Source organism: Rhineura floridana, chromosome 18 (assembly GCF_030035675.1).
Source record: "Rhineura floridana isolate rRhiFlo1 chromosome 18, rRhiFlo1.hap2, whole genome shotgun sequence".
Classification (NCBI taxonomy): domain Eukaryota; kingdom Metazoa; phylum Chordata; class Lepidosauria; order Squamata; family Rhineuridae; genus Rhineura; species Rhineura floridana.
Genome location: NC_084497.1, coordinates 21110445 through 21126689, shown reverse-complemented (window position 1 = coordinate 21126689; position 16245 = coordinate 21110445). Strand labels below are relative to the sequence as shown.

Here is a 16245-nt window from a genome sequence, read left to right as displayed (position 1 = left end):
TAATGAATCTAAGTTAGGTGTGTTCATTAACTTCAGTGGGTCTACTCTGAGTAGGACTAGCACTGGGTAACAGTCCTGTGAATGCCTCCCCTGCCATTGTCTGAAAGCCCTATGCCAGCCAGTGTATGGAGCTAGATGGACCAGCAGACCACTCAATATTTGTGATTTTGGGGTTGTTTTTAATTGTTTTTCATGTCCTGGGACCTCTAGGTGAAGGGTGGGTGTTGATGATGGTACGGCAACTTCCCGTGTTACTGTGCCATGTCTGTTTCTCAACTGTAAGCTCCTCGGGGCAGAGGCCTTGTAAAAAGCATCATGTATGTCAGCCTTTCCCAGCCTTTGGGTGCCCAGATGTTGCTGGGCTACAGCTCTCATCAGCCCAGCCAGCATGGCCAGTGGTCAGGAATCATAGGAACTGTAGGCCAGCAACATCTGGAGACCCGAAAGTTTTGGAAAGGCTGATGTACGTGAACTGTACTTTCGTTTAACAAAAATTAGGTAATGTATAAATGCCATCTTACACCTTCTGTTCTGTTTGTGTTTCAGGTACTGGACCAAGGAGGAAATGGGCAATGTCCCTGTTATATGGCAGAGGATCCAGAGGAGGTGAGTGGACATGCCCATAGCATCCATTTATGAACCAGTTCAGCATCCCGTCACGCTCCACTGTGACCAAGAAACAGATGCTGGGGGTAGGGCTATGCAAATAGGCAGTGCGGCATAATCAGCGGTTAGCGTGTCGGCCCAGGACCCGGGAGACCAGGGTTCAAATCCCCGCTTGGCCATGAGGCTCGCTGGGTGACCTTGGCCCAGTCACAGTCTCAACCTAACCTACCTTGCAGGGTTGTTGTGAGGATACAGTGGGGAGGGAGGAGAACCACGTACACTAACTTGAGCTCCTTGGGGGAAAGCTGAGATAGAAATGTAATAATCAATATCAAATAAAATAAAAATAGGAGCGAGTAGCTCTGATTCATCTAGGGGCAGGAAATAGTTTAGTTGATTAACAAAACTCCAGCATCCCCCTGACCCCAGCCGTTCTTCCAGGGAGCTCCAGTGTGGCAAGTGCATAAATGGGGATTATCCTGTTGGATCCTAACAACAACCCTGTGAGGTAGCTTAGGCTAAAAGAGGGTGACTTTCCCAGTGTGCTCTGTGGATGACTGAGGCCACATCAAGTGCCCTGCTAGATCTGATGCCATCAAAAGAACCATAATCATTACCTTTAGTATTAAAGTCCAAACTGGATAAAGGTCAGAATTCACTGCTAGGCCAAGAGGTGGCATAAAATATCTAAAATAGGCACTCTCCTGTTTTTGACAGGTAGCAACCTCTTTCCCTTATGTGCTCTTGTAGAGATGGGGAAGAAATTCAATTCAATTTGCTTGTCAAGACAATGTTACTAAATTCGCACTTTCCGAAGCAGTGGAGAACTAAAACACAGCCATCCTTTGAAATTCACACTTTGAATTTTACAGTAAGGTTTCACAGCCACGTTTTGTGTACCAAAATGCATATATGCGAGTGAAAACGACTTACAGAAATGCATTCTATGATGGGAAGCTGCTTTGCTAAAAACGTGTACATTAGGAGAAATTTGCACTAAATTGCGGAAGAATTTTCATGAGGACTTTATTTTTTTTAAAAAACCACTAACTGATGTGGAGAACCAAGCTTAAACTGGAAAAAGGAGAGGTGGAAAGAAAACTGACATGTTTGCCTGTTGTTCCTACATCTCGGCATAGAAAACACAGCTGAAGGAGATCCTGGAACGCAGATCTCACACCGAACTCTATGAGCACGAGAAAGACCTTGTGTGGAAGATGAGGCATCACATCCGGGACCAGTACCCAAGCGCTCTGGCGAAGCTGCTGGTCGTAACCAAGTGGAATAAGCACGAAGATGTCGCTCAGGTGAGGGTTGGTCTTGCTTGGCATCCAGGGGTGGGCACAAGCCGTCCGATGTCACGCACACACATTGAAGGCGATCTTCCCATCTTGAATTCTAGAAGCTTGCTTTTTAGTCGAGTCTTAAATCTGCAAATGGAGAATAATGCAGAACATACACAGCCCGGCTAGGAGGAACAGGTTTTTTGTTAACGCCCAACAGCTTTAAGCCAAAAAGAGTGCCATCGTCCATCCTTGGCACGAGGGATTGCGTTGCCTGAGGTGGGGGGCAGGTCTGTTGCTGCCCCCATCCTCCTCTTCCCACTGCCCCCCCCCACACTAAAGGGGCTCCTTCTGGGAGGAAGGGTGGGATATAACTTTAATAAAGTAAATTAATAATAAATCCTTCTCTTGGTGACATTGCACTATTGACACCATTTTCTTCTTTGCTGCCCCCTCGCTCTTCCTCCTCTTCCTGCTCCCTCAGTAAATTTGTTTTTCTTCCGCCCCCTTCTTTGTTTGCTATTTAATTAAAGGCATTTATAAACTGTTTTGATATTTTTAAACAATACTTAGCAGCGTACAATACAAAAGCAATCAAAAGTTGTAGAAGTCAATGCTGATCCTACGCGGAATAGACCCTTTGAGGTAACTGGGCAGAACGAACTTAAGATTTTTTAATTTTCAGTGGGTCTGCTCTGAGTAGGACTTAGCTGGATACAACCCAATATCATTAACACACCCTAAAACCAATAAAACAGCTGCACTAGAAAAAGCAACAGAACAGGAATTCAGAGGATTCAGACACATAAAACTGGGTCCAATCTCATGGGTCAGGGAAGGCTTCTGCAGGCAGTTAACAAAATTTTTTTTTGTAATAGTTAGCTGATGAGCTGTAATTTTAAATTTTATGTGTTTTTGTGGTGTGTGTATGTACACACAATTGGTATAAACAGCTCTGAATTATTTGAAATGAAATCGCAGCATCCAAATGTTTTCTTTTACAAATAAATAAATGAATGCCTGGAGAAAAAGGTACGTGTTTGCAAGGTGCCTGGAGCAACTGAGAGCTGCTGCTGCACATATAGCAGAGGGAAAGGCCTTCCACAGTGCAGGGGCAACAGCAGAAAATGCCCCCTTTTCCCGGATCACCTCCCTTTGATAGTCTGTAGGCTGCAGGATTTCCCCACATGATCTAAGTGATTGCACAAGTCTATACAGGGCCACGCCGCCTTTCAGGTAACCTGTTGACGCATTTAGCTGCAACCTTTGCAGTTTCTCTGCCACTACCTCTCTGGCTCACTCGCTCTGGGAAAGGGCCAAGGGGGTCCTTCGGGGCGAGGTGTCCAGGAGTGTGCCTGAGCTAGTGTGCTTTACTGCAGCAGCTAGGAAGGCTTTTAAATGGAGTCTTTTCAGCAGCTCTGGCCACCTCGCCACAAGAGTCTTGCTCATTTCACAACTCCTTCAGCCGTTCCTCATAAGATTTGGGCAGAGATGGGGGGGGCTCAGGCCCGGGGGCTGAATCTGGCTCTCCAGGCCTCTCTACCTGGTCCTTGGAACTCTCTCCAGGCAATACACCCCTCACTGGCCCTACTACACACCCTGAGTATTTTTGCTTGGCCGGAATGTTGAACTCTGATCATGCTTGCCTGTGGAAGGAAGATAGAGAGGTAGGGGTGTGTAAGTGTGCGTAGAACTAATCCTACTGTACAAAGGTAACAGTTACACTTTTGCATCTGGCCCCGCCAACCCCCCATGTGCTCCCCCCGAAGTGAATGTGGCCCTCAGGCTGAAAACATATTTCCCACCCCTGGACCTGGGTTTCCAGACACCTTGGCTTCCTGGCTGCCCTCCTGTGGACACGCTCCAGTTTGTTAATCTTTCTTCAAAAACATCTTTGCAGATGATCCACTTGCTGCAGTCCTGGCCAGAGCTGCCTATCCTCAACACCTTAGAGCTGTTGGATTTCAGCTTCCCTGATCGCTACGTGGGCTCCTTCACGATCAACTCGCTGAAGAAGTTGACGTAAGTAAAATGCAAGCACCCCAGAGTTGCTTGATTTTTATTTATTTGGCAGGATTAAGGTACTGCAGCCGCTTTCAACCTTTGAGTCCACAGATGTTGCCGGACTACAGTCCCCATAATTCCTGGCCATTGGCCATGCTGGCTGGGGCTGATGGGAGCTGCAGTCCAGCAACATCTGGAGACCCAGAGGTTGGGAAAGGCTGATTACTGCTTAATAACAACAAAAAAGAGGGTTGTAGCCAAAGTTAGAGTAGACCCACTGAAAATGAATGGACGTAACTAATTTAGGCCCAGTAATGTCAGTGGGTTTACTCTGTGCAGGGCTTAATTGGATACAAACCTATCTATCTCTAAGCAGTCTACAGAAAATGGCATAAAATATTTGTTAAAAACAGCAATAAGAGCAACAGACTTGAATAACAATAGGCATAATAAAATTACTAAAACAGATAAAATTATCAGAATTCATAAACAAACGTACACAATAAATTTAAAGGTCTAGGTAGACTTGCCTAAACAAATAGGTTTTTGGTAGGCATCAAGAACAGCAGAACAAAGGTGCCTCCCCCCCCCCCAGAAACGTGGGGTGGTGGCCAAGGGAACTTCATACACACTGCCCCTAAACCTTTTGCAGAAGGACAGGATAAAAGAAAACAAAATAATATCAATAACAACCAGTTTATTATTTTACTAATTCATTAGTTGTTACCTTAAGACCGGTTGAAGTTTTTTTTTCGGGGGGGGGGGCGGAGGGTTGCAGTGAAAGCTAGTCCATTCAGGGCAAATGGGTCACTGTCCCATCAACCTGAGTCTGTCCTCAGCCAGCCCTCACCTGCCTGCTTTTTTACTAACAACCAGTCCAGAGGGTGGCCTTGCCTGCCAGCTCCCTCCTCCTCAGTCTCCGTGCTGCTCTTGTGGAAGTCAACAGGGAGGAAGAGGATGGGAGCAAAAGCTAGAATGAATTGGCTGTGCCCATCATTGGCTGTGACTCAGCCAATCAGTGGTTCTGGCTTCGCCTACTCTTGGGCTCCCGGCTTCCTGCCCCACTAGTCCCAATGAGCGCCAGCCACTGCTGTTAAAGAAAAGAAAAAAAAGGTGGGGGCGGAATAAAAATAGGTAAGGGAGTTCCAACAATGGGAAGGAAGACGCAGGTTTGCTGGCTAAAATAGACCTGCGCTGTGCTAACTCATTGCTCTATAGTTTGTGGGTTGGAAATAACGCCTCCGCCTCTCTTGCCACAGAGATGCCGAATTGTTCCAGTACCTTCTGCAGCTGGTTCAGGTGCTGAAGTACGAATCATATTTAGACTGTGAATTAGCCAAGTTCCTGTTGGACAGAGCCTTATCCAATCGCAAGATAGGGCACTTTCTCTTCTGGCACCTCAGGTAAGGAAGAGCTTTTTACATGCGGTCACAATACGGTGCTGAAAACTAAGCACAGCTGTGGTATTTTCATCCAGGCTGTGACAGGGAAGGAAAGGGTTGAATTTGTTCTGCCCCCACTCCTCGCACTGAGGTCCCAATGAAAATCTCCTCCGCTTGCTTGCTGCTGCTGCTGCTGCTGCTGCTGCTGATAATATCATCGTCATCATTATTACTACTATTGCTACTATTGTTGTTTTTGTCTTGGAACCCAAACTGTGTTAACCAATTTTAATACTGTATTTTTATGTGGTCATAATCCACCCTGGAACCTTGAGAAAGGGTGGGAAGGAAATCCAATTAATAATAAAAGAACAAGAAGGAGTAATTCCTTCTAAGGTTGCCCTTAGGCCTTTCATCGGACATCTCCAACTGCTGTCAGTTGCCGAAATGTGTTTATGCTTGAACAAAGGGCAGGGCCTTTTTCTGTGGTGGCTCCCTGACTGTGGAGCACATCCCGTTCTCCCAACCCAAACAACAGAGAGACTTCAGTGGCCTTGGCATTCCAATCTTTTTGGCCCCAAGTTAATTTCCCTTCGGGTGTTTTGAAGGGATTACATTTGTCTGCTGTCTGTTTTTTTTTTGTTTTTTGTTTTTGCTGTTTATGTATTTGAAACATTTATATCATTTGCATTTTTAAATGTCGTACATAAAAGCAAAACAGATATAAAATGCACAATAAAGATGTCATAAAGACAAACAGTACCTTGAAATGGTTTTTAGCGTTAGGATGTTTTTCTTTCATTATAGTTTGTTGGTTGTACACGTTGCACTGAAATCCATTTTGGGTGAAGGGTGGTGGTTATTTAAAAAAATCCTCATAATCATTATCACTTTATCCTTATTATCACATCATCATTATTACTAAAAGTTCACTTCCTCCCCCCCCCCCAGATCAGAAATGCACGTCCCCTCAGTCGCCTTAAGGTTTGGCCTGATCTTGGAGGCTTACTGCAGGGGGAGTAACCACCATATGAAAGCTCTGATGCAGCAGGTAAGCAGCCGGGTCGTCCAAAGGGGTGGCTCTCTCGTCACCTTGTGACAAGGGATAAAATTTGAGCGGCTTCCCTTTTCCATTCTGCCTCCCGATCCAGAGCGAGGCCCTCAACAAGATGAAGGCCTTGAACGACATCGTCAAACTGAGTGCCCTCAAGAACCCCAAGCCTCAAACCAAGGAGTTTATGCACACCTGCATACGGCAAGAGACTTACCTGGAGGCCCTCTCCAACCTCCAGTCTCCTTTGAACCCCAGCATCATTCTGGCAAAAGTCAGGTAAAGACGCAGGGTAGTGGTTGGGAATCTCTGGGCCGGGTGGTCGAAAGGAGCCCTCCAGGCTTCTTTCTCTGTCCCTGCCCACCGCTGGCATGTGGCCCTGGGAAGCCTGCTTAGAAAGGAATGCATCTCTTGGGCCAAAAGAGGCTCCCTGTCCCTGACGTAGCAGGGGCTACCTTGGACCTGTGCTCAGAATGGTCCAGAGAAGGCCTGTTGCGCTCCTTCTTAACGCGCAAGCTTCTGCAGGCAGCTGGAGGTTTTGCTCTTATCTTTATGCTGGGGTCCTTTTTCTAGTGTGGAGTTCTGCACTTTCATGGATTCGAAGATGAAGCCCCTGTGGATCGTGTTTAATAACGAAGAGATTGGAGGCACCAATGTCGGGATCATCTTCAAAAATGGCGACGGTAAAGAGGCACCTGCCAGCTTCTGGCAGTGTAAAGGATAAAACAGTCTCTTTGGCCCGATGGATGCCTCTCCCAGGAACAGTGGTCGTGATCATTATTAGGGCTCTTACTATTGCTCTAAAGCTTTTATTGCTTTTAATTGACTAGCCCACCAGAGATGGAGAAGCTCTGGCCCCCCGTTGCTGGACTGAAGCTCCCGTCATCCCTGACTGCTGGGAGTTGGAGTCCACCAACTTCTGGAGAGTCACAGATGTTCCCCAGCCCTGTTTTAATCAGGCTTAATAAAAGCCAGAGCAGCCACTCATGCAGAGACACAGCAGGCAGCCTCCTTTCTGGGTGGTGCTTCCAGTTCCCTGGAGCCTTTAGTTCAGGAACCAGGGGGACCTGTGACCCTCCCAGATGCAACTGGAATGGATTATTTCTCCCATCATCCCTGACCATTGGCCATGCTGGCTGGAGCTTATGGGAATTGGAGTCCAACAACATCTGGAGGGCCACAGGCTTCTTGTAGAAGAGTTGCAATCTGGCACTTCCACCCTGGCTCTCATTTTGGTCTCTTAGCCACTCTGACACTCCAACTTTTCTCATGTAATCTTTGAAGCCCTTAAGCAAGCACATGTATCTACACTCAGAAATGCTAGAATGAATAACTCACAAGTCTGTAGTGCCCCCTTGTGGCCATATGAAGAACACATGAAGGCAAATAGTCTTATCGGCATAGTCTGTGATGAAATGAGAGGACGTTGGAGAGAAATGGTGAGATAAACAGTGAAAGGAAGGAATCTTCCTCCATTTTTCAGATCTTCGTCAGGATATGTTGACCCTGCAGATGATCCAGCTCATGGATATCCTGTGGAAGAAAGAGGGGCTAGATCTCAGGTGAAGTTTTGTGAAAGAATTATTATCGTCATGTTTTTATCCCATCTTTTCTGCAAGGAGCTCAAGGCAGCATACATAGTTCTCTCTTCTACCCCCCCCGCCAATGTTATCCTCACAACAACCCTGTGAGGTTGGTTAGGCCGAGAGATCTGGCATTTCTTGCTCCATATATGGTAAGAGCCTTTGTTGTAGAAACTTGAGCGTTACTTTACCTGCATGAGATAATTAAGGCAATAGTTTGATCCCATTTCTTTGGAATTGGGATGTATATTGAACGCTTCCAGTCTATGGAGCATTGTTTCGTTTCCCATATTTCTTGACAAATTTTTGTCAAAATTTGGACAGATTCAGTCTCAGTAGCTTGTAGCAACTCTATTGGTATGCCATCTGTTCCTGGTGATTTGTTTCTTCCAAGTATTTTAAGAGCAGCTTTCACCTCACATTCTAAAATTTCTGGTTCTTCATCATACGGTTCCTCCATAAATGAATCTGTCATCCTGGCATCTCTTTTATAGAGTTCTTCAGTGTATTGTTTCCATCTTCCTTTTATTTCATCTCGGTCAGTCAGTGTGTTCCCCTGCCTACTCTTGGTTTAAATTTCCCTTTCTTTTCTCTAATCTTTTGGAATAGGGCTCTTGTTCTTCCCATTTTGTTGTCCTCTTCTATTTCTATACAAGTGTTGTAATAGTTCTGTTGTCCCTATGTACTAGTCATTGTATTGTTGCATTTAGGGTTCTGACTGTGTTTCTACCTCCTTTTGCTTTTGCTTTCCTTCTCTCTTTAACCATTTTAAGAGTTTCTTCAGTCATCCATTGAGGTCTTTCTCTCTTTTTAACTAGAGGTATTGTCTTTTTGCATTCTTCCCTGATGTCTCTGACTTCGCTCCATAGTTTTTCTGGTTCTCTGTCAACTAAGTTGAAAGCCTCAAACCTGTTCCTTATTTGATCTTTATATTCTTTATATTCTTATTTAAATTGTATTTTGGCATTATGATTGCTTTGTTCTTCTTTAGCTTTACTCTGATTTTCGATACAACCAGTTCATGATCTGTACCGCAGTCTGCTCCTGGTCTTGTTTTTGCAGAAAGTATGGAACTGCTCCATCTTCTGATAATCAATTTGATTCCTATATTGACCACTTGGTGATGTCCATGTGTACAGTCACCTTTTCGGTTGCTCAAAAAATGTGTTTGCAAGAAACAAATCATTGGCTTCACAGAATTCAGTAAGTCTTTCTCCTGCATCATTTCTGTCTCTTAAGCCCCATTTCCCCACAATTCCTAGTTCTTCTCTGTTCCCTACTTTTGCATTCCAATCCCCCATGATTATCAGGACATCTTGTTTTGGTGTGTGATCAATTTCTTCCTGTACTTCTGTGTAAAATCTCTCCAATTCCTCTTCTTCTGCTTTTGCCGTTGGAGCGTAGACTTGGATAATGGTTATGTTAATAGGTTTCCCATTTAATCTCATTGATATCACTTGCTCAGACCTTGCGTTGTAGCTCCTAATTGCTTTTGCTACATCGCTTCTCACTATTAAAGCAACCCCATTTCTTCTTAATTTCTCATTTCCTGCATAAAATATTTTGTAGTTGCCTGATTGAAAATGTCCCATTCCCGTCCATTTTAATTCACTCACACCAAGTGTTGTAATGTTGATATGCTCCATTTCTTGCTTGACAATTTCTAACTTTCCCTGGTTCATGCTTCTCACATTCCATGTTCCTATTGTGTGTGTCGTACAACTCTGGACTCTCCTTCCGCATCTGTGCGCATCAGCCTCTGGGCTTCCTTTTGGCTTTGACCCAGCTGCGTCATTAGTCACAGCGCTACTCGTACTTGTCTGTTGTTCTTCCCCAGTAGCTCGGTGAGTGCCTTTTGACCTGGGGGTCTCATCTTCCAGCACTATCTCATGTTGCATTTTGGATACTCTGTTCATAGGGTTTTCGTGGTAAGAGGTATTCAGAGGTGGTTACCATTGCCTTCCTCTGAGTTTCCCCCTGTTCAGTAGGGCCAATAAAAGATCTCGCCGCAGGCTTGCTCCTCAGTCTCAGGAAGTCATCTCTAGGGCCCAAGTTCCTGCTCTCTTCACCTGATATTGACCCGCAGCCTGGCTTTGATGATGCACCTTCCTCCAGGCCTTGCTTGTAACTTTTAAGAACTTAACCCCCTTCCTGTTTTTTTGACCACGTACCTGCCTCTAGCCCACTTGAGCTAGCAGCCTCTTCCCCGCTCGTTCCAGATCTCAACCACCCAGATTTTTGATGTGCACCTCTCTACTCTCACCCTCTTTAAGGATGACCCCATATGGCTGCCTTTCCACGGGAGAGAAGACCGGCCTGATAGAAGTGGTCATGGACTCAGACACCATCGCCAACATCCAGCTCAACAAGAGCAACATGGCGGCCACTGCTGCCTTCAATAAGGATGCCCTGTTGAATTGGCTGAAATCCAAGAACCCAGGGTAAGTTTTATCTATTTAGGGTACTTTTAGCCCATGCCCGATTAAAGTTAAATCCCAGAGCAGGAACAATATCAAATAATATATGCATAACCATCGGCTTGTATGCAGTGTTCGTCCTACTGAAAGTAAACCCACTGAAGTTAATGGGCAAAACTCACTTAAAGCCATTAATGTCAATGAGTCTACTTTGAGTGGGACTTGGGTGGACACAACCCACAGTATCCGACTAATTCTTATGCAGAGTAGGCCCACTGGTTAATGCACCCAAATTATGTCATGTCCATTAACGTCGGTGGGTCTACTCTGTTTCAATCCTGCATTTTTAGAACAAATAAGAACAGCAACCATAAATAAAGAATCAGTGCAGTTCAGCGAGGGTTCAAAATCCATCGCTTTCCAATAGATCAGGGTTTGCCAGTGATTTTAAGACATCTGGTCACATCTGGGATTTCTGAGTGAGTGCTGTCGGTGCCACTCCCTCTGGCAGGTCGCAATTCAATTAAACTGAACCCTGGAAAGTACATAGAGCTGAAAGAGGAAGTGGGAAAGAGCGTCACTCTTCCAACTTCCTCCTTCAGCCCTATGCATTTTTCAAATGCCCTCACCACTTCATGACCAAGGGTGTAGGAGGGGGATCTGGGCTCAGAGGCTTTGTGGGCACCAGGAGAAGACTGCAAGGCCACTATTAATGCCCAAATGCCTGGATAAATAAAAATGTCCAACGGATCCTTGAAGGGACGGCGTTCTGTAATTTGGACTGTGACAGCAGGGCTGTGAATGCACCATGCATTTAAAGTCCATGGCTTCCCTCCAAAGAATCCTGGGAACTGTAATTTACCAGCTGACAGAGCTGCAATTGCCAGCACCCTTAACAAACTATAGTTCCCAGGATTCTCTGGGGGAAGCCATGAACTTTAAATGATGTAGGGTGTCTGCACAGCCATGGAGAAGCTGGTCTTGCTTGCTTTCCTCATGTGTGGCCCTCTCCATTGTTAAATTGCCTTGTGAGGGTGCGCTCTATTTTTTCTTCCTCTTGCATAGTGATGCGCTGGAGCGAGCCATTGAAGAATTCACACTCTCCTGCGCTGGATACTGTGTGGCCACCTATGTCCTGGGCATCGGGGACCGCCACAGTGACAACATCATGATCCGAGAGAACGGCCAGGTACACGCAGCTTGGTTAGCCTTTCCATGGCTCAAAGTGGTATAGCTGCTTAATTTTGCCCCCCTTCCCATTTTTTTTATCCTCACAGCGACCCTGCGAGGTAGTTTAGGGATAACCCAAGATCATCCAGTGTGCTTCTGTGCCAAGCCGTGGGGATTTGAAACTCAAGTCTTCCTGGTCTAGCTCCAACCCTCTTTTAACCCATGCTACACATGCACACGTAAACTTTTACTGATCTCCCAGAAACAAATGAGAATTATAAGGCCTGCAGAGACTTGAGAATAGAGGCTTCTGTGCCCTGCGCGTTGCAGGGACGGGGAAGCCTGTGGGCTTTTCAGATTTAACTCCCATCATCCCTAACAATTGGCTGTACCAGTTAGGGTTAAGGGGAGTTGCAGGCCAGCAATAGCTTACTCTTCCCCATGATGATTGGAACTAGCATAAAAACCACAAAAAGAGTTTTTAAAAAAAGCAGAATCCATTACAAACGTTGCACGATTTATCTGTCATCGTTTCTTGGTGCAGAATAATCCTTATTTTAGGATAGTGCCAACAGCCCCTTCTGCGGCTAGAGCTTCTAAGGCTTTGCAAGGGTGTTGCCAGACTTGCCGTTGGAAGCCTGAACTGTCTCCCTCTTTCTCTCTCCCCTGCCCTCTTTGTTCCCAGCTCTTTCACATTGATTTTGGCCACTTCCTGGGGAACTTCAAGACCAAGTTTGGGATCAATCGCGAGCGGGTGCCTTTCATCTTGACGTACGACTTTGTTCACGTGATCCAGCAAGGAAAAACGAACAACAGTGAGAAGTTTGAACGGTAAAAACAAGCTCTGCTAAGTTTTTGAAAGTTGGTCCAGATTGCCTCGGGTTGGACCTCACCCACGGCTGGGGCTTAACAGGAAATTGAGGGCTTTATTTTGTTTCCAAGGGCAGAAGGGCTGGCGAGTGAAAAACAGGGCAGAGGGATGGGGTATAAAATATGTGTCATGCATTAAAAGTGTGTGTGTGCATGCATATATTACATATGTGAGTCTGTGCGTGCTTTGTGTGTACGTGTATATATAGATATGTATGCATATATGTACATGATAATGGAAATGGACTGCCTTCAGGTTGATCCCGACTCATGGCGACCCTATGAACAGGGTTTTCGTGGTAAGTGGTATTCAGAGGGGGTTTACCATTGCGTCCCTCTGAGGCTGAGAGGCAGTGAGTGGGCAAAGGTCACCCAGTGAGCTTCAGGGCTGTGTGAGGAATCAAACCCTGGTCTCCCAGGTCGTAGTCCAGCACACTAACCACTATGCCACACTGGCTCTCTGAGCTCCTTAATTTACCCTTACATCACTGGTTGGTATCACTCTTGCAAAGACCATGTTAAAACGCAATTCCAACACAGATGCAGACTGGGATACGGTCTCTACTTAAAAGGCTTGTTGAAAGTGGAAGGTCTTCAATAAACACCAAAAAGATAACAGAGATGGCGCCTGTCTAATATTTCTTACTTATGGCGACCCTATGAATAGGGTTTTCATGATAAGTGGTATTCAGAAGTGGTTTACTATTGCCTTCCTCTGAGGCTGAGAGGCAAGGACTGGCCCAAGGCCACCCAGTGAGCTTCATGACTGTGTGGGGATTTAAACCCTGGTCTCCCAGGTCGTAGTCCAACACTCTGACCACTACATCACACTGGCTCTCTGTGTCTAATATTTAAGGGGAGGGAATTCCAAAGGGTAGGTGCCACGACACTAAAGGTCTGCTTCCCATGTTGTATGGAAAGGACCTCCTGATAAGATGACATCTGCAGGAGAACCTCACCTGCAGCGTGCAGTGATCAACTGGGTATACAGGGGTAAGACGATCTTTCAGGTGTCCTGGTCCTAAGCTGCATAGGGCTTTGTACTCCACACTGGCTCTCTTACATGTCTAGAGAGTTGTGTTTAATGGTAATTGTGCTCAGCGTAGATCTGTGGGGCAGTGTCAGACTTTCTTCTTCCATCAGCGCAAGGATTTCTGTGTGTGCAGTGGAACTTGCCTCCCGCTCCATACATGTGCCCAGCACCCTCTCCAAATGTGCTCTGGAAGGTTGGGGAAATCCCAGAACAGATTAGGAGGCTCTTTTGAGGGGAGGGGGGGAGAAGGGATGAGTGCACAAGAGAGAGTTAACACTACATTGGATTCCACCCACTGAAATGAATGGGCACGCCTAACTTAGGTCCATTAATTTCAGCGAGACTACTCTGAGTAGGGCTATCATGGGCTCTTTCTGGGAGGAATGGCAGGATATACATTTAATTACGTATGTGCGTGTGTGTATATATATGTGTTATTATTTATAGTAAATATATTTCACACCCTATGTGTAAACAAATGTACATGAGGTCGGCCCTTGCAGTGGGGCTGTACTGCAGGTCTGCAAGGCCCCATATATGCCCCAGCTGTTGCTGTGCTGCAGGTACAACTGCGTCTGCAGCTTCCAGGTACCGAATTGGACATGAAAGCCAGGCCTTCCCTCTCCCAACCAGTTGCAGAATTGATCCACATTGCAGAATATAGCCTTGCCAGAGTTCCTGAAAATCCTGATTCGCCTTCTTCTGCTCACGTCTGTCTCGCCTCTTTTCCTCTTGAACAGATTCAGAGAGTACTGTGAAAAGGCCTACATGATCCTCCGCTGCCACGGCCTCCTCTTCCTGCACCTCTTTGCACTGATGAAAGCTGCTGGCCTGCCCGAGCTGAGCTGCTCCAAAGACATCCAGTATCTCAAGGTGAGAGATCTAGTGAGTTTCACGGAAGCGTTGAAGTTAAGCCATGCACCTGTCCCTAGATTAGGCAAACTCCCTTCTCCATTAATTTCACATGTTCCGAGATCAAATCAAGTGGAACCGGAAGGTTGCCAACATCCTCTTAGACGTGTTATCTGAATTGGATTATTGCAATACACTTTATGCAGGGGTGTCACTAAAGACAACTTCAACTTGTCCAAAATGCACCAGCCAGATTACTGGCTGGGGTTCCATTTAGAATTCGTATTGAAAAACAGCTGCAGTGGTTGCCGCTTCGTGTTTAAAGCCCTAAACATCATAGGTCCCAGCTGTCTGAAAGGCTGCCACCTTCCCTGCAAAACCCTCTTGGATGTAAAGATCAGCAAAGGGGAACCCTCTTGGTAGTTCCACCGCCCTCGTAAGCTTGGACTGGTGGCGGGGCCTGGGAGAGGGAATTTTCTGGGGCAGCCCTGAAGTTGTGGAACTCCCCACAGAATTGCATCTGGCACCTTTATTAGCTTTTGTCGTATGCTGAAGATGCACCTTTTTGATCCCTGAGATACAAATTTTTAGGACCCACCCCTATTCCTGGGAGCATGATTTGTTTCAAACTGTTTTTAATACTGAATTTTAAACTGCTGTAACCTTATGGGGCCTTATGATTAAGGAAAAGTAAGAAATCCCATTATAATTTTAGTCCCTTTTCCTCTTCTTTACTTAGGACTCGTTGGCATTGGGGAAGACTGATGAAGAGGCGAGAAAACACTTCCAACTCAAGTTTAATGAAGCTCTCCGGGAGAGCTGGAAAACCAAAGTGAATTGGCTGGCCCACAACGTCTCCAAGGATAACCGGCAGTAGGTCTGTCTATCTCTTAGTGCCTTCTTCTCTTCCTCCACTTCAAATGGAACAATCCACAACCAGGTTTACTTCCTCCTTGGCTGTTCAGGTGACCGCTTGAGTGTTTTCCTGCTGAAAGCTTCTGCTCGTGCACAACATCTTGTGTGTGCTCCCACTCACGGACTACAGGATGATGTTCTCACCGGGACACTCCACAAGTTCAGGCTTGGATTGTTCCCTTCTCAGAGCAAGGACTGGGCCAGCGGGGGACTCAACTGTACTTTTCAAGGATGACTTTCAAAGGTGTGTATGTGTATGGTTTGTGTATTGTGTTATTTTATACTGATAAAGCAACTGTGCTAGATATACTTTAACTTGTTCACTGGCTGAACAGATTTTTGTAGTGCAAAGAAATCCCATACCTAAAAAGAGCTGGGCTCTTTAAATGGAAAAAAAGGGAGGATTTGGTATGGTGCCTTTTGTTTTCTTCTTCTTGTTGTAACACACAACTGCACTTCTATAAAGCCACAGGTGACAATGACTGCCAAGATGCTAACCTGCAGGGTTGTAGTGAAGATCAAACCTTGCAAGTACTGGATAGTCACTGTAATAATTATTTTTTGTTTAATGTATACTTAGCCAATGACTAAAGAAAAAAGTCTTGAGGTACTACCTAGAAGCTGATTCTGTACTGTTTTGTTCCCATGTGGAGTTGAAGCCAAAGAAATGCATTTATAAAGTTGTGTAAAAAACAAAAAGTTTACATATAATTTCAGGTGCTTGTCGGAGCTGAAATACAGTTTTTGTGTTTGTTTTGTTAAGCTGTGTCATAGTCACTTCTCATTAGCAGTAACCAGCATGCTTTGCTGACATACTAAGAGCTAAACAAAGAGATGACAGATGCAAGGACTAGTTAAAAGTCTTGGCAAAAAGTAGACTGAGCAAGGATGTGCAAAAATGGAGGGTTTTGTGTCTTTATATCACCTTTCAGGATCCAAAACTACTTCCAATCTATACAAACAACACACTGTTAACATCTCTCTGCCGCCTGTCCAGTTTGGCCCCAAGGAGGAGTTTGTATGAAGGAGCTGCTATAAGCAGCCTTGAAATAACGTTTATGGGCAGGGTATGAGGAGTC

The 16245-nt window shown here is 45.6% G+C and overlaps 1 protein-coding gene across 3 annotated transcripts in view; it reads left to right on the top strand.

The window, feature by feature from the left end:
• PIK3CD (phosphatidylinositol-4,5-bisphosphate 3-kinase catalytic subunit delta) overlaps window positions 1-15892 on the top strand; it is a 39152-nt gene extending 23260 nt beyond the window's left edge. For 2 of the 3 annotated variants that reach the window (XM_061600731.1, XM_061600732.1), the window contains 13 exons: window positions 547-606; window positions 1746-1913; window positions 3790-3911; window positions 5153-5296; window positions 6227-6326; window positions 6427-6605; window positions 6900-7009; window positions 7810-7888; window positions 10183-10350; window positions 11392-11515; window positions 12182-12327; window positions 14140-14272; window positions 14991-15892. In XM_061600731.1, coding sequence (XP_061456715.1) covers window positions 547-606; window positions 1746-1913; window positions 3790-3911; window positions 5153-5296; window positions 6227-6326; window positions 6427-6605; window positions 6900-7009; window positions 7810-7888; window positions 10183-10350; window positions 11392-11515; window positions 12182-12327; window positions 14140-14272; window positions 14991-15128 — 1671 coding nt within the window. In that variant the 3' untranslated portion in view covers window positions 15129-15892. The remainder of the gene's footprint in view (window positions 1-546; window positions 607-1745; window positions 1914-3789; window positions 3912-5152; window positions 5297-6226; window positions 6327-6426; window positions 6606-6899; window positions 7010-7809; window positions 7889-10182; window positions 10351-11391; window positions 11516-12181; window positions 12328-14139; window positions 14273-14990) is intronic. The other variant, XM_061600729.1, reaches the window with a different exon arrangement.
• The last annotated feature ends 353 nt before the right edge of the window (window positions 15893-16245 follow it).